The sequence below is a fragment of the Phaseolus vulgaris genome, chromosome 2 (assembly GCF_051622355.1).
Source record: "Phaseolus vulgaris cultivar YP4 chromosome 2, ASM5162235v1, whole genome shotgun sequence".
Taxonomy (NCBI): Eukaryota; Viridiplantae; Streptophyta; class Magnoliopsida; order Fabales; family Fabaceae; genus Phaseolus; species Phaseolus vulgaris.
Window position 1 is genome coordinate 24,213,203 of NC_143499.1, and position 21,718 is coordinate 24,234,920.

A 21,718-nucleotide genomic window follows, 5' to 3' on the forward strand; every position below is an offset into this window, starting at 1 on the left:
TCCCTATTCAGCACCTTGATCAATCTCTCAACTCTTTAGCAATCTCAGAATACTTTGAAAAACTCTTCTTCTCTTTTTTTTTTTATCAAAACTATGTTTCAAGATTCTTAATATATCAAAACTGTTTTTCAGAATATATCTAAGAATATAGTTTGTTATCAAATCTTAACAAACTCTTATTTGCATTTAAAATAGATTGGTCAAAGCATTTAATGATTGGAGCGTATTCAGTTAAAGCATTTAAAGCTCAGTCAAAGAAAACAGTTTTTCTGTTATGGTTTTAAAACAAACAATCGATTGTTTCCTCGAATCAATCGGTTGTTTTGTTACTTAACAAAAACACCATTCAAAAACAGTTTTCAAACTTTCTCAAAACACCTAAGTGTAAACAATCGGTTGTTTCGACAAAACAATCGATTGTTTCAACTTAGTTTGAAAATCATTTTGCTTTGATAAAATTGAGATGCTAATTGCTTTGAGATTTAATCTAAGTGTTGATTACAACATTGAACTACCCCAGAACAAGGCTAAAACCAGCACAGCAGCATCAAGCAAAGCAGATGCTTCATCATCCTTCAAAGGATTTGGATTCTTCAAAACATTGAACACCACTTGGTTCAACACATAAAAAGCACGAGGTGGCATGCCAAGAAGTAGTTAGCCAATTTGAAATTAAGGTTGGTGTAGTAAAGGATTACGAGGAGCAAGGGGTAGCGTGTCAAGAAGTAGTTGGAGGTGAGAATAAATTTAATGCTAATTATGTGGAGTATCCAAACTTGAATACAAGTAGGAGAGAGATTGATGCTAATAATGGGGCAGTGCATTCCAAAGATGGGCACGGTGTGGAGTGTATTAAAGTGGGTGAAGGAGAGATTGAGGCTAATACTCTTAATGCGGAGCGCACAAAAGTGCATGCAGCTCACCTAAAAGGCTTTAATGAAAGCATCGTGAACGTTAATGGAGAGCGACGTGCGGAAGAAATTGCAAGTAAAGTCAGCGTGGGGTGCGTGGATGACTGACGTGTGGGGATTCCAGGAGAGAATGAGGTGGGAGCTTCTATTGGGCCAGGCCCAACAATTGTAGAGGTGGAGCAATCTGGAGGGGGTGTGGTGGGAGAAGGTGGGACAGCTTGGCCAATAGTTGGTGATGGGCAAAAATGCCTAAGTGTAACGATATTAGAAGTTTCTTCTTCCGAAGTACATGTCTTAGTATCGGAGAGAGGGTTGACGGACGTCGCGATAATGAAAGTAGATGAAGGGGTGTGGTCTCAGTTGGGACATGACGGTTCTTATCTATGTTGTCAACACAAAGGAGAGGAACAAGAGGAGGTTGTAGGTGTGGGCACGGTGTCTACTTCGTTTGAAGAGAAAAATCTGGTTGATGTGAGGGTGGTTTAGGCAGACTACCTGAATCAGCAGTTGGAGTTAAGGTCAGTCTGAGTGTTCTTGTCAGGAAGCGCCATTGAGAACTGCAACAGAATCTATAAGTTGAACAACGAAGAGTACGAGGTAGTAAGAGTTTGGAAGTCTAGTAAGGAAATGGGTTTCTCGCGATCTAGTTAGGAAGACATAGTAATCAGTAGGCTACAGTCTCTGGAAGATCGAGATGGCCGTAATTTAAGGAAGAACAAGGGGGAGATCAAGGTGAACGTTGATGAAGATAATTAGTATGAATATAAGGGGGATAGGAGGTTCCATTAAAAGGAACTATCTAAGATCATTGATCAGAGAAGAGCAGGCGAATATGATGTGTATACAAGAGACAAAATGTTCAGTGTTTAATAAGGAAAGTGTTTTTCTGTTGTGGGATTCTAATGAAATAGAGTGGGTTGAGAATGGAGCAAGCAATAATGTCGGGGGGCTTATTACAATATGGAGGAAAAATTGTTTTCAGATGTCCAGGTTTCTTAATGGTAGAAATTTTACTATCATTGAAGGGTTATGGAAGAATGGGATTGAGGTCTTTGTTACCATAGTGAATGTTTATTGTCCCGGTTCGTTAGGGGACAGGAAGGTGGTGTGGGAGGAGATTAGCAAATATAGGTCGTTACAGTTGTCTAAGGCTTGGTGTGTAGTGGGTGACTTTAACTCTATCAGAAGTCGGGAAGAGATGAAGAGTTTGATGTTTGTGTCTGACTATCATAGAGAAATAGATGGGTTCAATGCTTTTATCGAAGAAACAGAACTGGTAGATATCCCATTGACTGGTAGAAAGTTTACGTGGTATAAACCAAATGGTCTAGTGAAGAGCAGGATTGACAGGGTTCTTGTGTCAAAAGAATGAGTTGATGCGTGGCCACATTGTAAACAGTTCGTTTTAAGTAGATCGGTCTCCAACCATTGCGCAATCGTTATAAGGAACAAGTACGTCGATTGGGGCCCGAAGCCGTTTAGGAGTCTAGATGTTTGGCAGAGCGACAACAAATGTAAGGTGTTCCTGAAAGAAAAATGGCTCAATTATGAAGTGCAAGGTGGAGGAATATTTATTTTCAAAAAAAAGCTGAAGAAGCTCAAAGTCGACCTAAAAGTATGGAATAAGGAGGTTTTTGGGGATGTGAATCAGGTAGGCGAAGGATTATTAAGAAGGATTAGGGAGTTGGATGCAAAAGATGATGATTTTGATTTGAATGAGCAGGAGAGGGAGGAAAGAAGGTCATTAGTAGCAGAGCTTAATAATAATTTGCTTAAGCAAGAAGCGGTTGTAAAGCAAAAAGCAAGGCAAAATTGACTGAAGCAAGGAGATCTAAATACGAAGTTCTTCCATTCGTCAGTTAAATGGAGGAGGGCTAAGAATGAGATACATGGGGTGCTTGAGAACGGTCAGTGGTGTGAGAATAAGGAAGAAATTAAAGATAAGGTCAAAGATTTTTTTGAAGCCAGATTTGTCGATAACGAAGAGTTGTTGGTAAAGTTAGATAATGTCTGCTTTAATACTATTTCTGAGGAGGATAATCAGATGTTGGTCGAAGCTTTTTCAGAAGAGGAAATTAAGGAAGCAGTGTGGAGTTGTGAAAGTTCGAAGAGTCCTGGTCCAAATGGTTTTAATATAGGTTTCATAAAGTTCTGTTGGGAGTTCATTAGAGTGGATATTATGGCAACGGTGAAGGATTTTGAGTTAAGTGGAAAATGGCATCGGGGCTCAAATGTGTCGTTTTTATGTTTGATCCCAAAAAATGACAATCTGCAATAGCTTGGGGAGTTTAGACCTATTTTGTTGGTCGGATGTCTGTAAAAAATTATTTCGAAGGCGTTATCTTTGCGTATGAAAATGGTGATTAGCAAAGTGATTGATGTCAGGAAATCTGCTTTCCTCGAGGGGAGGGGTTTGCTGGATAGCGTGTTAGTTGCTAATGAAGTTTTGGATGAGATGAAAAGAAGGAAGAAAAATGGTGTTTTCTTCAAAGTTGATTTTGAGAAGACGTATGATTCAGTAAGATAGGAGTTTATTTATTATATGTTAGAAAGGGTTGGATTTTGCGGCAAATGGATTCGTTGGATTAAAAGATGTTTGGAGTCTTTTTCTGTGTCAGTTCTTGTGAACGGTAGTCCGACTAAGGAGTTTTTACCAAAGAGAGGTCTTCGACAAGACGACCCACTAGCTCCATTATTGTTTCTCATTGCGGCAAAAGGTCTGGTGGGAGTGTCTAGGATGGCAGTTGAGAAGAACCTGATTGATAGTTTGGAGATTGGCAGGGAGAAAGTGAAGGTAAACATGTTGCAGTACGCTGATGATACTTTATTCTTTTGCGAAGCAAATGTCAAAAGTGTTTTCAATATAAAGGCGACTTTGTATTGCTTCGAACTCTCTTTCCGGCTCAAGGTGAACTTCTTGAAGAGTAAGTTAGGTGGCTTGGGGGTGGAGCAGATAATGATCCAGTGCTTCGCGGCGATTCTCAATTGTGAAGTGATGGAGACTTCTTTAGTATATTTGGGGATGTCGGTAGGAGGGTGTCATAAGAGGAAGGCGTTTTGGGATGGAGTGGTTGGTCGAATGAAGAAAAGTTTAAGTAGGTGGAAAGGTTGATTTTTGTCTCTAGCAGGAATGATTTGCATGATAAAGTTAGTATTGTCATTTATTCCATTGTTTTATTTATCTTTATTCAAAATGTCGGAGGCGGTGACAAACGAGCTTGTGAAAATCCAAAGGAATTTCCTTTGGGGGTGGGGTTCCGAGGGAATAAAAGTAGTTTGGGCCTCCTGAAAAAAGGTGTGCGAAGCTCGTGAGGACGGGGGTCTCAGGATTATCAATTTAAGGACTTTTAATTTGGCGCTTCTCGGTAAATGGGTATGGCACTTGGGGTCAGACAAAGGTGGTTTGTGGAAGGAGATTATTGTTTCCAAGTACGGGGGGTTGGAGAAGTCTGAGAGAGGAAGGGAAAGACAATAAGGAATCTATATGGTGGAAATATTTGAGGAAGGTTTGGAATTCAAAGGGTTGGGGTCGGAATTTTGAAGATTCCATTAATTGGAAGGTGGGGTATGGAAAGAAAGTTTTGTTTTGGGAAGATAATTGGGTGGGGAGCGGAACTTTGAAGAATGTCTTCTCGAGGTTGTTTTCCCTGAGTTTGTCAAAAGATTCTGCAGTGACAACTTTCAGGGGATGGAATTATGGAAAGTGGGATTGGAATTTTGTTTGGAGAAGGAATCTATTTGAATGGGAGAAGCAAATAGTGGTTCTATTTTCTCAGGCAGTCCAAGGTGCAAGTTTTGACTTGGATAAGGAGGATAGGTGGGAGTGGAAGGAAGGGGAGAAGCTCGGGTATATGGTTAAATCGGCTTACCTCCCGTCTAAGGGGGGCAAAGTTGGAGAGAATGGGACGGTGTATAAAAAGTTCCGGGTGAGTAAAGTTGTACCTATTGCACTAGTTACAGCTTGGAGGGTGTAGGAAAACAAGTTGGCCACTAAGACTAACATGGTTAGGCGCGGGATTACGGTTGCAAGTTCTATTTGCAACCTGTGCAGGGTGGAGGAGGAGACTAGTTCCCTCTTGTTCTTCGAGTGCAGATTTGCTTGGTTATTGTGGAACCATTGTTGTGTATGGCTGGGTGTGCAGGGTGTGTTTCATAATGTCCCATTGTTAAATTTTTCTCAGTTTAGGATGAGTAGTGCACCGACTTTGATGGATGAGGTTTGGGAAGGGATTTGGATTGTAGTAGTTAATGAGGTCTGGAGGCATAGGAATAGGGTTATCTTTAAAGGAGGAGGAGTAGATGTACTAGAGGCTTTCACGTTGGTCCAACTAAAGACTTGGTATTGGGTTTCATCCAAGTCACAATCTGTGTTTTTTTCCTTTTTTGATTGGTGCTTAGATCCGATGGTTTGTATTAGGATGATCTTATGAGATGTTTACTTAATATGTCAGGTGTCTTTCTCTGAATTAAGTTAGGAGTGTCTTGTAAAGCCATACTTAGGTGTATGTCTACTGGGTGTGATTAAAATTGTTATTATGTATAAGGGTTGAATCACCCCTAAAGTGGTTCATATTTATTTATTTATTATTGCCGATAAAAAAAACTGTGTTAAAAAGAAAATATCATATTTACAAAATCTACTAAGCACGCTTCTGTCGGAAAATTATTTTCTTTTGACCGTTAACTCTATTTGGTTTGTTTCAATATATATTTTAAAATATTATTACAAATTTCATATCAATTAAAAATGAAATTAATTTATAATATATAAGGCACACTCTAATTTTATAAATTTGATTTTATAAATATAAGTTATAATATTATTTAGAAGATGAATTCAAATAAAAATAATTTAGTCTATCCATACAACTTTTTTTGGAATTTTAAAACCAACAAACAAATTAAAGAAAACAACCTACACTGAAAATATAAGAAAGAGAAAGGAGAAAAACAAGGGTCAATTCTTTCCTCCCTTATATATATATATGCTAGCTAAGGAACTTCATGTTGTTTATTAGATTTTTCTAACTCAATATACAAGAATTAAAGACTGAAGATATAAGAGAAAGGAGAAAAACAAGGGTCAATTCTTTCATCCCTTATATATATATATATATGCTAGCTAAGAAACTTCATGTTGTTTATTAGATTTTTCTAACTCAATATACAAGAATTAAATATTGAAGATATAAGAGAAAGGAGAAAAACAAGGGTTATTACCAAGTTCTCCTCTTACTAATATGTTTAGAACCAAATTCTTTCATACTAATATGTTTAGAACCAAGTTCTCCTCTTAAAAACAATGATAAAAGAAAGTTGAATGCGTCATATAACCAGGACATCATCCATTACTCAAAATTAGGGAGTGGTATTTATTTGGATTTTATAAATAAAGTTTATGGGTCACTAATTCTTTTACATTACTCTTCAAATATTATTAATCACCTCAAATACAAAATTTTTATAACTACATCGATAAAAAATTAAAGATAACACAAAATCGGATCAACAATAATTTAGAAAACTTGAGAAAAAATTGAGAAATTTAAGAAAGAATCTAGAAATTTTTAAACTTTTGAAAGAACAAAAATTTTGAAACACAATTTCCATATTTACATAAATGATAATTACATTCTCTTTAAACAAGTGATCTTTCCACCTTAGATACATGCTTATACTTTTTTGAAGTTCACAGAGTTCTCCTTAAAAATTGATAAAATAAAGTTGAATGTGTGTGCATATAAGAAGAACATCATTCATTGTCCGATATTACAAATTGAGCTTTTGGACCACTAATTTTTCTTACATTACTCTTAAAATATTATTAATCACCTCAAATACATTTTTTTTATAACTACATCACCTACGTCGATAAAAAATTAAAGATAACATAGCATCATCAATCAATCAATACTAATTTAGAAAACTTGAAAAAAAAATCTAAAAATCTGAGAAAGAATCGAAATTTTTTCGACCTTTGATAAGAATAATAATTTTAAAACAAAACTTCCATACTTACAAAAATAATAATAAAATAATAATTACATTTTCTTTAAGTAAGTAATTTTGTCATTCTGAAACACGTTCCAAAAGTTTAGTATAAACAAATCATTAAAATACATAATAATATTTAATTATAGTATATAAAATAGTTTGATATTACTCCTTTCATTTATGATTTAAATTTTTGATAAATTTTTAAATTTCTGAATTTTTTTAATATTACTCTAATTAAATACTAATTTAAATTCTTTCATTAGTCATAAACTAAACACGTGAGGGAGAAACTATTGCTTAACCATCAATAATGCCTTTACAAACTAATTAGATAAGAGAAGAAATTAATATCTAATTATTTAGAAGAAGAGTATAAATAGATTTTAGTAAAAAAAGAATCTATTTGCTGGTAAGATAAAATAAATTGGAGGGAGAAAAAATAGTTTTGCTATTAATTTTTATGTTTTATTGTGAAATGCAACAGAATTACTTTCTTCTCTAACATTTGTCTTCAGTGTTCAGACGGTGAAGAATTGTTGTGATCCAGATAAACTGGGTTGGATAAATTCCTTCAATTAATAACAAAACAGTTTGATAAGAATATTTTGGTTAGGTAATAATGATTACAACTAACAGTCTCACCAGATTTAACTTTTGGCCCTAGAGAGCGCTAAGTTACACCAAGGATGCGCGGTGCGCACCCTCCCTCTATCGTCTCTTCTTCGTCAGAGTTGGCTAGTTAAACTAGAATACGGCTTCTTATAAATTCCGATCATCATCACTTCCAACACCTTTCGCCTTCTCTCACTCTCACTTTCGCGGGTCGTTTTCTGGGGAAAGCTCGAGTCAGTGAGAAAATTGATTTTCCCGGAAACAGACTCGCGAATCTCCGATGTGGATCGTTTGCTCGATTGCTTCCGCGGTTTCGCTTTAATTCATGACGATAGCTAGTATGTGCTCGCCTACGCGTTCGCCGTGGGATCAACCGATGGATCGTTGCTTCCGAATTTTTCCATGTCTCGCCGATCCTGGTAACACTGTTTGGTTCCCGAGAAAGCAACACTGAATTTTGTTTTATGTTGATTTTGAACTTTAATGTTTCTATTATCGGAATTTATTTTCCTTTTTCTGGAAATGTTTTTGTGGTAGCTTAATTTTTTTCCTCATTGTTGATGTCTGTTGCTGAATTTCAGGTCGAAGGTCTTCGTTGTGCTTGAAGTTGGCCTTAGTGACGATTCACCTCATTTATGCTGGCGTGCTCTTCTTGTTTGACGGGGATTTGATAGAAAACACTAAGAAGGAACCGTGGTGACTGCTTCCTACTCTTGTTTTGTCTTTTGTGATATAGATTGAAGTAGCATTTTCTGCGTTGTGTATTATGCACAATGCACGACTAATGTATAATACAAGTTAGTATTTCCTGGCAGTTTTGATTATTGCTGTAGTTTTTCTGATTTTCTGTTTTTTACTTGCTTTTTCTGTCAGGTACACTGCTTTATACTTGCTGCTGTTCGTTGTTACTTTAATTCAATACTTTGCTACCTCTCTTTCTTCTCCAGGGTAATAAAACAATTGCTTACTTGTGATGAACTGAATAATGAGTGTGATCAGGAATTGCAGTATTTTCGCTTGTATGTCTACCTGATGGATTTATTTTCCTTTGCTAATTTTCTGTGTGCAGCTACGTTCTTGATGCCATGATGACTGTTAACGATAATACAAATGTGGCATACAAAAAGGCATCAGACACATCCAGGTAGGTAACCCTGCTTTTCCTGTATAAAATTTATTATTAGGAAAAGGGATGTAATAACATGTGAAGTAAAGTTATGTTTCTGGTCTCGCCTAACTATTTATTTCCAATTTTATATTGATTAAGCAAAGTCAATCAGCTTCGAGCAGAAATGGGAGTTTCGTTGTTTCCATGGAGGGTAATCAATTGGGAAGAAGTCTTTCAGGAAGCAGTACAACATCTTGGTCAAAGTTAGTGGCAGACTTGTATCCTTTGGGATCACCAATCAGGTAGATAGGACTGTCACCACTGGTTAAATTTTCATAAACTGTTATTTATGGCTTATTTCTCATTGCAGAACATGGACATGCACCTACTGCAATGTGGAGCAGGTATTTCAAATGACATTCTAATATTCTATAATTCTGCGTTATGTTATTGTGTATGCTAATTTCATATTGTATTGCTTCTTCAATTCATCTTTGGGTGATGGTTTTGCATTCATTTGATGGTTTTAGTTGTCCACATTCATTTTGTACAGCATCATGATAATTCACTGTAAGGATGTAAGAAACCAAGTGTTGACGCTTCCATGTCTTGAAGCATCTTTATTGAATAATTAAGTACAATTTTAATAATATTGTTAGCCTTTCCCAGATGCTACTCTCAATCTTGTATCTGTGAAAGCGTTTTTTGGGTTTTTGGTTTTGTCATTTGTGATCTGAATTTCGCCTGCCTTTTGACAGAAAGAAGTCAGCATGATGTGAATGCTTTTTTTTTTTGTTATTTGTTCAAGACAAAAAAGTAATTCATACTCAATAAAAATGATGGAATATATTTTTCTCTCTGGCTTGGTTGCCTGTATTAGAAGCATGGGAAAGCAATATTTCCACGGATAATGAAATATTTTAACATTAGGAGTTCCTTCTATGCACAATGACTTTCAGGCTCTAATAGTTTGACATCTAGATTTTGATGATTGATTATTCTATTGGTGACCATTATGCAGCCTCCACGAGCGAAGCATTGTCATGATTGTGACAAGTGTGTTCTTCAATTTGATCATCATTGTGTTTGGCTTGGCAACTGCATTGGACAGGGTAATCACTGTAAATTTTGGTGAGTTATTATATTGGATGTGAAATTCATAATTTACATTTGTCAAGATTTTCTATTGAGACTTTATCTAAGCTATAAAATTCCACCTTGACCAATATTGGATTTTTTTTTGCTTCGTAATATTATTATTTCATTTGTAATAGTCTTGATATTCAGATGAAGGATCAGTGGCCTGGAAATTCAATCACTGCTAATTAACAGTCGAATGTCTTTTGTTTGTTTCATTATGATGACATTGTACAAGACTTTTAGTTTCAATGTGCGCTCAGTCTTCTTTTTTCAATATTATTTAAAGGGCAGGAGATGAGTGGATAAAGCCAGAAACGTATTTAGAAACTTAATTAATTTGTTATCCTTGCGTTATATATTTTACTTTCTCTGCATATCTACTTCTATTTTCACATTTAGTTATATGTCCTACTAAGCTTTAATTAAATTATTGATAGTTTTATACTTTTTTTTCTGCATATCTACTTCTATTTTCACATTTAGTTATATGTCCTACTAAGCTTTAAGTAAATTATTGATAGTTTTATACTCTTTTTTTTCTCACACTCATCATGATTCGTTTTTCAAATGAGAACAATTCTCACTTGACATGCTTCCTCTATATATATGTTAGTGTAAGCACGGTGGTTTACTATGCTTGGAGACTTGTCATGTGAAATTTGTAAATGAGATGTATACATCCTTGTGAAGATTTTGCTATGTTTACCTTGTAATCAATATGTCAGCATTGTACAAGGAAGTTACTTATTTTTTAAAATTTGTATATATCTTAGTCTAAATATATTTCTCTCACTGTTATTTTTTCTTCCTTCCTGTCTAATTACACTTAGGTGGTACCTTTTTGAAGATACAGCTTTGTGCCTTTGGACTGGTGTCTTGTATATTTCATACCTGAAGGCTCACATTACAAGGGTTTGGTATGATATCTTGATTATTGAAACTACCAGATTTGTAAAATCTTCTTCATTTGAAAAATCCTCCCTTGGAGAAAGTTATGCACATGAATATTTGGGTGGGGGTGGGGGGTTTACTACCTTGTGTATGCCAATAATTATACTTTTATGCCAAAGGTCACCCTCTCTAGGATTAGGTGATTCTTGACATAAAGGTAAGGCTAATTGTTCAATTTTACATTTTAAACTTATCTTGAGGTCTTCCATAAACAAAAGGGAAAGAATCCAATGCTCTTTATTTCTTTATTTCTGTACTCTGACATTAGATCGTTACTTTTTTATGCTTTCAGGTGGCAGGATGCAATCTTGATACTACTCTTGATCACTCTGTCAGTTTGTCTCATCTTTCTTCTCCTCCTACTGCTATTTCATAGGTAACTTTCGTGGTTGTGTGCTGACCTTTGTATCTAGCATAAGATTTCTTTTTATATAGGTCTTTCTTCGGTTCCTTGCTGTAAGTTCTTTTGGTTGAGAAAATTGGGGGGAGGGGGGGTTGTTCAATGTCAGAATACTAGCTTTACTAATTTATTTTTATGTATCTGAAACATCAAATACTATTCTTTGTTCTTGTCATTAAATACATTTTAGTTTTATATCCTTGAATCTTTTCATTCCACATTGATGCTACAAAAAGTAGGAGTTGAGAAACCATATCTTTTGTCAGACAAAGACCAACTATAGAGATGTCATTATGACAAAACATTTGCTTCAAGGAGAACTTAAACTTAAATCTAATACTCCTGATCTCAGAATCCAATTTTTTATGTTTACTTTAATAAAGTATGCATAATGGAATTTCTTAGTGGTTTGCTACTATTTTCATTTTGCATATAATCTAATATAACTATATGTAAAATGAAATCTGGAACTTGTTCTTCCTCTTTTACACTCTGGCCCTTTCTCTCCATTATGTTAAATGTATAGTCGAGTATTCTGTTTCAGAATGACAGCTGTTTTGTCTTTTCTGCAGTTATCTTATTTTAACAAATCAGACTACCTTTGAACTTGTAAGGAGAAGACGGATTCACTATCTAAGGTTAGATAAGTTAGTTTTCTGATGTTTTTGTATGATTTCATATTTTTACCTTAAATCAATAAATAAAACATTTTGCAAGAATGTGATTCTTTTGTTGGGTTCAATTTATCAGCAACATATATATATGTTGGTGTTAAATGGTTTCTCTTATTTTGGGAATTTTTTTCACTTGCCAACCATGTTTTGGGGATATCTATGATAAACACATCCAATTAATCGTCAGGGGAATTCCGGAAAGAGTGCATCCATTCAGTAGAGGAGTTCGAAGAAATTTATACTACTTCTGCTGTGCAAGGAGCGCCGTATACAGATTCGAACCCTTGCCTACCCCTCAAGAGATAGAGGAAAGAGCAAGGTCGTACACATGCTCGGATGCTTTAACATGTCGATGTTGCTGATGGTTTTTGTATAAGTAAAAGTCTTTTCGTCCAACAGTTTAATTGTGAAAACTCAGAAGTATGTCGGTGTGCGCCGGTGCTTAGACGGATGTGTTATCTTTAGGCAGTTTGGTTTATGATATTCATTCTTTGCCTAATTTTTGGAGGTAGAGTTCCAAGTTTGATGTACAGTTGCAGTGGTAGTGTGCTGTTTTGCCTTTACTTGTTAGTTTGTAGACCTGATACCTAGCTATTATCAAACTCACTATTGCTGTTGCCGTGGAACACCAGAGAATATACAGTATTCATCTTATTGCATGCTTAGGGGTGCGGCATCCTTGATCTCATGATGGGCGTTTGCTTCTCTCCACCTCAACACATGTTTAATACACTTCTGAGTTCTCTTATTTTTACCCCCAAATACTTAGTTTCGACCTTATCTAGCCTCGCCCATGTTGCTAGAAGTCGCAGCATGTTGCACAATTGCTTTCATTATATTAGAAGCTACAAAATACTCATCAGATTCTCATGGCCTATGCCAAAACAAAGTCTTTAACACTCTTGAGGAGAATGTCTTGAAATATATCGGCTTACCATTTCCATTTCCAAATTAAATTGAACTGAATTGTTTGAGAACTAAATTATAAAACAAATTGATTTAAAAAGTTTTAAATTAAACTATTTATTAGTTTCATGAATTGTTTTGTCAAAGTCAAACTGAACTGTGTCTTGAGCTGAGTTACACTATTCTGAATTCAATCAATATTTTTTACATTAATATTGGAAGGAAGAGAATCTTTTTACCCCTCATATTTTATAGTTTGGTTCATATTGGTTGTTAAACAGTTTAGTTAATTTTTTTTTTATATAGAAACAAGTTATGTTTGATTTAGTTTTTTTAACAACCCTATTTGAGAAATGTTGATAATAATGTGTACGACTCACTACAATGATAGTTTAATTCAGTTTAGATTTTTCTGGCCTAGAACATAGTTTATAATATGTTAATATTGTCTTGAAAAGAAAATTGAAAAGGTCAAGTAGAGAAAATAGTTACCAGGCCTTATTGTGTTTATTGTCTTTGGTCTATTTACCTAAGTAAACATAGTTACACGATAACTAAAGTTTCGCTTAATGAAAATATTTTTTTTTTAATTTTATTTATATTTTATTATATTCATAATACAGACAAGACTTTGTTAAATATTGTCAGTTATATGATAACAATATTTTACTCTCTCTTTTTCTATTGTGAAATCTACTTTTCATGACTTTTCTTTCTGATTGTACACAGAAGCTGAAATAGATATGTGGTGGTGGGTTTAATTTAATTGACACACATAAAAAACTCTTGATACTAAACACTCTCCAAGGTCTGAATAACTCATTTATTGCTTTCTTAGAAAAAAAAAAGTTTGATAAATTAATAAACTTATAATTTTCAAGCTAAAAATACAATATAAATCATATAGTATTGGTTCTGATTCTCTGAGTCGTAGTAGAGGGGCTGAATATGAAGTGGTATACAACCTTATGTCATGTGAAGCAGCCAGTGACAGTGTCAAAGGCGACGAACGGTTCATTAGGAAATTTAGAAAAATAGGGTACTTCATTTCAAAGAAAAGAGGTTACTTCAAAGGGCCAACGTCACAGTTGGTCCACCTTCTAACTTCTAAAGCGATGATGGCGGCCAGTGGTATCAGATACGTGTTCATACAAGTTTTGTTTCTCATTGAATTTGGTAAGGACTAGTTTGATAACAATATGATATACCAGTTATGAGTGGATAGAATTATGATAACATAGGAATAAAATATGCTTTTATTGTATGCTTGTATTTAATGATAAGTATTCAATATTAATAGGTAAAGGTTGTACTCGTAATAAATATAATGAAAGTAGCGTTTATATAGCTATGATATTGATATAATTAAAGTGATATATTAATTGTAGTTGATGTAATTAAGGTAGTGAGAATGTATAATGTAATAAACTATTTTATCTTATTTATATATGATAAAAATATGATAAAATAGAATAAGATAATATAATAATATAATTTTGGTGGACTAAATAATTGACTACAATCCCATCTTAATGTAAAATTACCAACTATATAGAGTAAAAACATTTATACTAATTTTTATAATAAAATCATCCAAACATAGATTACATTATTTCAGAATCAAATTTAAAATAATTGTTTTATTTAAATTTGTACACTTTTTACTATTGAATTTGTATGTTAGTATTTAAATTATATTTTAAAATATTTTTTATTTAAAAATAATAATATTTAAATAACCTACTTTAAAATTAAAATAAATATCTTTGTAAATACCCATAAATATAATATAGTTTATAAATATTTTTTGAAGACGTAACAAGATTGATAACGAGACGAATAGTGGATAACTGATATCTGCATTTGCGCGTTACCATCCGGATTTGATTTAGATCCTAACTTTTTTATATCAAAATTCTTATGTATGCAATTTTGTTTTTTCTATTAAATATAATAATGCATATAGTGGTTAAATTTTCTTCTTTTATGCTTTACGGGGCTTTTTAAAAAAAAAAATAGTATAGCATAACAGTATCGAATGAGTATATTATATTTTCATTACCTGTTTTTATTATAAAAAAAATTATTATATTCAATATATATTTCATCAACAAATAATAATACACTTTTTATAATAAGTAATGCATAGTCTTTTCATTTAATGTAACAGAAGCATGGTAATAATATTCAAAAAAATATTGTTATTGTGGGAGGGATGAGAAACTGGTTGAATAATTAAATTTCTTTATTCAATCGTTTTATTTTTGTGTTTTTATCTTTTGAATTTAGATTCTCAGAACACTTGCAAGTTGTTCGATATTCAAATAAATATTAGTATTTAAATGTAATAAATATTGTGACAATGAAGTACATTTATCTTAATGTATTTATTTATAGTATATGAACATATTTATTATTAAATCTTGATTAAGGTGATTAGGATTCACATAACCTAATTTTTTATGATTTAATTATTGTTAATATACATTTTAATTAATACAATCAAACTTATACTATTCGGTTCGTACATAGGCATATTCGATCCTTGATGATAGAATATAATTAATTTTTATACTGTCAATGTTTAGGCTAAAAAAAATCCTTTGAGCACATTAATTTCTAAAAGTGAAAAAAAAAACCTGCAATCTTTCAGCCTCTCTTTAAGTATTTTTCAATTTCCAAACAAGAAATTTATACAACCTTGATTTACCTTCACCTCCCCTTATGCAGTTAATGATAAATATCATTATTAGGACAAATCAGCCCATAACTACAAAGTGGGGTACAAATTTGAATTTATATATAAAAAAGAAAACAAAATGAAAGAAAGACATAATTCTCTTACATAATTTCTCTAGTACTTTTTCTTTCCCCCTTTATGTTTTCACTACTGAGGATTGAAAAAGCTAACATTAACACCAGTATCAATGATAACATATAAACTAGCTGCAATCAACACCACACTCAAACACACACCTAATGTCCCCAAGAACCAATTCAAACCCCACATCGCACTATACTTCTTTGGCTTCTTTGTCTTTAGCCACATAAAACAAGGGTATGCGAATGTCACTGGCAATGCCACTCCTCCAATTAACCCTGCCAATTGAGACAAGAATGGAACAGCCACTCCTATGAAGAAGCACATAAACCCAAAGAACAGACGAATCAATGCACGCAGCCACCATGGGCATGGCTTCTTCATCCTTGTAGTGTATTGTGACTCCATGTCATCAAATGCTGGCATGCCATAGATTTGAAACGAGCACAGAGCATTCACCACCACAAAGAAACTTGTCAATCCCAGCACAAATCTTGACACATCATGGGAGTGGAATTGGTATAGGGCTGTCAGCATTCCTCCATTTGATGGAATCTGTAAGTTTTTATCACATTTAATATGTTAGAATATATTATACTGTCTGGTAGTATTCCATAAAATGTTCATTCATTTATTTTAGTTTATATAAAGTAACAAGATATGATAAATGCTTACCAATTGCCCATAAGCCCAATAGCCACCAATGGTTAAGGGAAACAAGCATGCTGCAATGAGTGTGTAAGAAACCTTCACCCCTTTCCACATTGGCACATGTGATGGGTGCTTCTCACTTGAAGGCATTGTGGACTGCAAGGAAAATAAAATAATTGTAAGAGTGCTCATATATTGAAAACTATACATTAGATTACAAATAGAATAGTTTTAAAATTGCATTAGTCCAAACGTAATAAATTTATGTCTTTCAATATTTAGTTCTGAAAGTAACATTTTTTTTTTTTACTTTTAATAATTAAGATGATGTTAAATTTTTTTATAACCCTACACCATGTTACAAATAGAAGGGGAAATAAATTTTGACTAAAATACAAAACTCCAAAAAAGATGAAATAATTTTAAGATTAAACTGTTAGCACCACAGTTGTAAAGTGGTAATCTTTCTACATCGATGGTTTAACAAGAAATGATTTTTTATTTGATTAGTTAATGTTTCCAACACAGATAAAAAAAAATCCACTTATCTAACTGCAGTGATGATGACTTTCTTAACCTTTAGCTCAATTCAATGAAATAATAATTGAGATTTGGATGGTAGTGGCAACGAAAGCCACTTTCGAATCAATAAACAATGAAGTCACCAACTCAACTAACTGTTATCTTTTTCTATTTTAATGAGATTGATTATACTCAATACTTATCTTGATTTCATGTCTTTCTTCCACGTTGGAACATCATTGTAGACTAATTATTAATTAGTATAGAAAACAAAGTCTTCAGCTAAGTTCAATAATGTATGCTTGACCCGTTCTACACAATTTTTTCAACAATTTTGATCTTTACTTTGAAAGCAGCTCTAATGTCAACTAAGAAATGTACATATTTCATTCTACCCAGTCAAAAGATAAAAGGTAAATAAACTTCAAATGCTTTCTGCTTATGTAACTCTATGACTAGTGACAAGTGCACCTTATTCTGTTCTTTGATCTTTGTTCTTATAGTTCATCATTCACCAGTTTCATAAAATTCAACTATGTGAGAGGAATATAAAAATGTACAAAATTCAACATGTGATGTTCCCTTACCTGAATTTCAAGGATGAGATTGTGGCCCCGGAAAGCAAAGGCAATTATACCTAAGGCATTAAGCACACCAAAGGCATTTTCAACACTGTTTTCACCCCTTATAGGATCATAGTTCACACCATCTAGGGCACCCTCTGCTACAGAGGTAATCCAAATGGAGGTACAGTACCCTACAGCAGTGACAGCTCCAATGAGTGATATCCCAGCAATGGAATTCAAGTTTGGCAACTGAGATAGCACCACAGCTGCACAGGTAAACACCAAGTACCATTCCACAGTGGTCATGGGTTTGGCAGTGCATGAATCACCACACACCACTTCATAAAATGTCCTTGCAGTGGATCCTCCTATGATGATTAGTGTGGTGCATGTTCCAGCTGATAGGTACAGTATTGGGAACAGAGCAAGCAATTTCCCAACTTTCTCTCCTGCAACAACACATCATTCCACACATTAAGAAGCTGAAACTATCACTTCAATTTTTTCTTTATATGTACACACTTCCTAACTGAAGCCTAATATTAAAAGAGATTAATATAACAAAAATCTCATTTAGCTTTCACAGAAGTTCGTTTAGTTAATTTATCAGTTAAAAAGTTATTCAAGTTAGAATAATAATATGATGAAACATATAGTATTCGTACCAAAGGTAGCACCACAAAGTTGAAGGTATCGACAGTAGCGTACACCATGTTCCACTGACTCGTGAAGATTGACTAGAAGCCATAAGGTGTAAAGTTGCCATATGAAAGCCAGAGTCAAACTTATGATTCCCCACGTCCTTCAAACACAAAAAAAAAATGTTAGTTTAAAATAATACAATTGTTATTAACTCTAACTCAAGTTTACAAAACTAGATTATAAACTAATTAAATTTTGTATATATATTATAAAATGTTTTTATCTATAGTAAACGTTATGTAAAATGAAGGTGACCATAAAACAAATTAGTTATGTATTTTATTTGAAATCAAATAATTGAGCACATAAAGAAACATTGAATAATGACACAAGAAGAAGAAGAGAAACATCCAAGAAGACTACATGGAACGTGCATCGTTTACTATTATAATAGAATGTTGTCATTTTATATCGTACAAGTTGACAAGTTGTTATTATGATTATCTTTTCATAATAATTCCAGCTATACTTTTACCTACCAAGTATCCTAACTGTAATTTGACATATTATATATTTTAACATATGAAATGAAGAAGGAAAAAGTTTATTATTTTGGGATTACAGATATTTTTTAGTTCTTCTACTTGAAATTGAAATATCTCTATGTATCGGTTTAAATGAACGTTTACAAAATTATTTTTGATGAAGTGAAACGATTTATGTTCAGATGTTTTTACCTAGAAAAAGATTTAATGTAACTTTTCTATTCAACACAAAGAAACTTTTCAGTCAAAGAATTGAGTTTTTGCAGACAAAAATGACTGGTATTTTTCATTCTGAAAACAAACACACGTTAATCAAGAAGCAACAGACAGAAAAAATTACTAACACCAACAAGGAAAGTGAATAAAAGATTGAGGGGGAGAAACCACAGGGATCAAAGAATTAATATTATATTGGGGACTTACCAACCAAGAACAGTTAAGGCAACAGGGAGAACAAGAGCCTGAATTCCAATCCCAGAACAAAGGGTATGAAAAGCAGCATAGTACTGGTTACCATTTCTAGACTCAGTGATTGGAAGCCAAGCATCCTGAGGATCAAGCTTGGTGAATCTAAGAGCTTTTCTCACAGGGCTTCCCAAAGGGGTGATAAACCTTGGAGTTAAATTTGAGATCCTAAGTGGGGTTCTTGGTGTCTTAGGAGTCTTACTTTTAGGATGTGGTGCATCTCCATTCTCTGATTGAAGAAGGGGTGACCTAGTTAGAGATGGTGAGTGAAGCTGAGAGGGTGGACATGACACAGGTGGAGATGCCACAACAGGTGTTCCCACAACTGAAGTTGTTCTAGGGGTTATTGGTGCTGACCATATTTCCTTAGCTTCAGCCATTTTTACAGACCAAGCAACCTAGTCCTTAGTGTCTGTTTTGAACTTGGTTTGTGTTATGTTGTGTTCTCTCCTCCACCTTGTGTGTGCTGCATTTTCTCTCAAACATTTGGATGTATATATAGTGGTGTGGAACAATACAAAATGAAGGACGGGGCATCATAATAATTCAACATTACTTTATTGACCAATTTCAACATATAATATTTTCATTAGCACACTCATTGTGCATGTATATAAAACAAACCTTTGGCTAGGATTTTAATTTAATAATGAAATGAGGGACATGAATCACTTTCAAAACATATATGGTCAATCTAATTAGCATGCCAATTATGGCTCAAATTAACCATGTAGAAACGTGGGTGGAATAATATCAGTGCACCATTATTTTGGAGACTTTTGTGTGACCTTCTTAAATGTTAAAGTAGCCACCCTAGGTTGGCCAAGAATTTTCTGTATTGTATTTTTGACGGCAATATTTATCAGCATTGTTTAAGCAGCAAGTTGGTGGTGAACTCAACCCTGTTTATTTTCAAGGGCGAGTTTGACCAACAAAAATGGCTGCCAATCTGTCCTACTTGTAAAATACTATCACATAATATAATATAATATAATATAATTAGCGGCTGTAATGGACACAATAATCAATGTTTCTTCATATAACTATAAACTTTGTAATACATAAATAACTATCTGTAAAACCCTATTGTAAATGATTTTACAACTACTTTACTTAACCGCTATAATACAGAACATACATGGTTATTTTTATAAGTATGTTGTTATCATCAAAACATATAAATACTTTTATAATGATATTGTCTTATAAATATTTATTTGTGTACTTATTAGAGGACTCATTTTTCTTTGGACTTGTTATATTTTACTTTCTTTTGCTTTTCGATTTTTCTTTTATAAAAACAACTATTTTCTTTTTAAGAGTAATTTTTCTTCTTCTTTTCTTTACACAATAAACTTATTTTCCTTTCTTTCTCTTTCTTTATCTTGCCTACCCAAAATCTTGGGTACAATTACTTATCTTTGCAACAGAGATTCTTGCCTTCTTACGTCCATAGCAGTTTCTGTATTATACAAAATAATTATTCTAAATTTTGTGCACAATCAAATTATGGTAATCTTGTTCCAGCACATACAATTTTAGAATGGATCGTTAAAATGGATGCAAGTTGTTACTTTCTTCAATATAGTAATAGAAATGGTCCCAAACCTACATTTAGCACTAAGATATGCATATATATTATGTAAAAAATAAATGAGTAGTTGGTCAACAAAATGCATCTCATGTCAAATGAGACTTTCAACTCAACTACCGGGTGTGGTGATGAAGGTTCTGGCTATGTTCAGAAGCACGTCACCATTGCACAAGAAATTTACAGTACCATGATAATATATGAAACCATAACGATCACATCGCATGGTCACTTTGTTTTACGACAAGACAAACACTATAAGACAAAACATCAGAAAAATATCTTCTCATTCTTTTCTTTTTGGTAGCATTAATCAATTTCCTCTTTATCAATTTAATATATCTCAGTATAACACGTTTCTCAGATCGCTGTGAATTTTTCTCCCTTCGTGTCAAAGCACTTTTGGTGGTATTTTTGGCGTCACGTATATATTAATTTCATGGCAGAAGGCCAAGTTTGGCAGGATATCTTGATTATTCAGAGGATTGTCGAAACTAAGAGACTTTTGAAATGAAAATTACGTAAAATCTCTATTTTGTCAAATCTCTTCTTTGAAAGTTGTACCATGTTTGTTCAATTACATAAGAGGATTTGATTATTGTGGTGGTAGAACTTTCCAAGGGCGTAGCAGAGTTTGAACATGGTTTTAGTGCTTTGGTCCTAGTTGATTTTTGGATGTTTATATATATATATATATATATATATATATATATATATATATATATATATAGTCTTGCAAGGAAGGTAAAAAGTTATTGGCTTGGGTTGGTGGTCAATGTACACACATACTACGACATAATCAGTTGAATAAAACTAGGGTTTCCATAAACAAAACCAAACAAAGTCTTACCAATCTTCTTCTATCACTTGTATTTTTGTAACATAAAACTAGATAGTGATTTTAACTAAAATATATATGTATTAGGTATATGATTATGATAATCAAAGTTTTTAGTGTAAATATGAGTTTCTTTGTTACGAACTAGCATATTAAAATAATAAAAAATAATATTTAAATTAGATAAGATGATTTTGAATAATAAAACTCTTTTATTACATTTAATATAATTGTATATTTTCAATTTGAGATTTTTCATTAGTTAAACACCAAACAAGTTGAAACTTGTTAATCTATGATGGTAACGGCATACATTCTATATTCTCACCAATTAAAATGACATCTTGACAAGTTTTTGGCCTTGACTTTTCTTTTATC

General features: G+C 33.3%; 4 protein-coding genes across 7 annotated transcripts; 3 read left to right on the top strand and 1 right to left on the bottom strand.

Annotated features, from left to right (window-relative positions):
• The first annotated feature begins 1,746 nt into the window (after window positions 1-1,746).
• Window positions 1,747-3,189, top strand: LOC137809235 (uncharacterized). The gene is made up of 3 exons (XM_068610369.1): window positions 1,747-2,262; window positions 2,563-2,651; window positions 2,781-3,189. Exons 1-3 carry the CDS (start codon window positions 1,747-1,749, stop codon window positions 3,187-3,189), a joined length of 1,014 nt encoding a protein of 337 aa, XP_068466470.1.
• A 78-nt stretch (window positions 3,190-3,267) lies between these two features.
• LOC137809236 (uncharacterized) lies at window positions 3,268-5,381 on the top strand. Its single transcript, XM_068610370.1, has 5 exons — window positions 3,268-3,419; window positions 3,546-3,981; window positions 4,304-4,837; window positions 5,054-5,250; window positions 5,363-5,381. Exons 1-5 carry the CDS (start codon window positions 3,268-3,270, stop codon window positions 5,379-5,381), a joined length of 1,338 nt encoding a protein of 445 aa, XP_068466471.1.
• Window positions 5,382-7,406: 2,025 nt separating this feature from the next.
• Window positions 7,407-12,481, top strand: LOC137811008 (DHHC-type zinc finger family protein). 4 transcript variants are annotated; one of them, XM_068612548.1, is made up of 11 exons: window positions 7,407-7,939; window positions 8,102-8,216; window positions 8,394-8,468; window positions 8,590-8,664; window positions 8,793-8,930; window positions 8,999-9,032; window positions 9,650-9,759; window positions 10,599-10,685; window positions 11,012-11,095; window positions 11,692-11,757; window positions 11,981-12,481. In XM_068612548.1, the coding sequence occupies exons 1-11, from the start codon at window positions 7,846-7,848 to the stop codon at window positions 12,153-12,155; spliced, it is 1,053 nt and encodes a 350-aa protein (XP_068468649.1). In that variant the 5' UTR covers window positions 7,407-7,845; the 3' UTR covers window positions 12,156-12,481. The 4 variants fall into 4 exon arrangements, with proteins under 4 accessions (XP_068468649.1, XP_068468650.1, XP_090154521.1 ...); XM_068612549.2 differs by having other exon boundaries at window positions 7,540-7,939; window positions 8,102-8,213; XM_090298395.1 differs by having other exon boundaries at window positions 7,565-7,939; window positions 8,788-8,930.
• Window positions 12,482-15,346: 2,865 nt separating this feature from the next.
• On the bottom strand, window positions 15,347-19,526 carry LOC137811009 (lysine histidine transporter-like 8). The gene is made up of 5 exons (XM_068612551.1): window positions 18,870-19,526; window positions 17,925-18,061; window positions 17,281-17,708; window positions 16,196-16,327; window positions 15,347-16,075 (listed from the first exon to the last, which is right to left on the bottom strand). The coding sequence occupies exons 1-5, from the start codon at window positions 19,289-19,291 to the stop codon at window positions 15,587-15,589; spliced, it is 1,608 nt and encodes a 535-aa protein (XP_068468652.1). The 5' UTR covers window positions 19,292-19,526; the 3' UTR covers window positions 15,347-15,586.
• Between the last annotated feature and the right edge of the window lie 2,192 nt (window positions 19,527-21,718).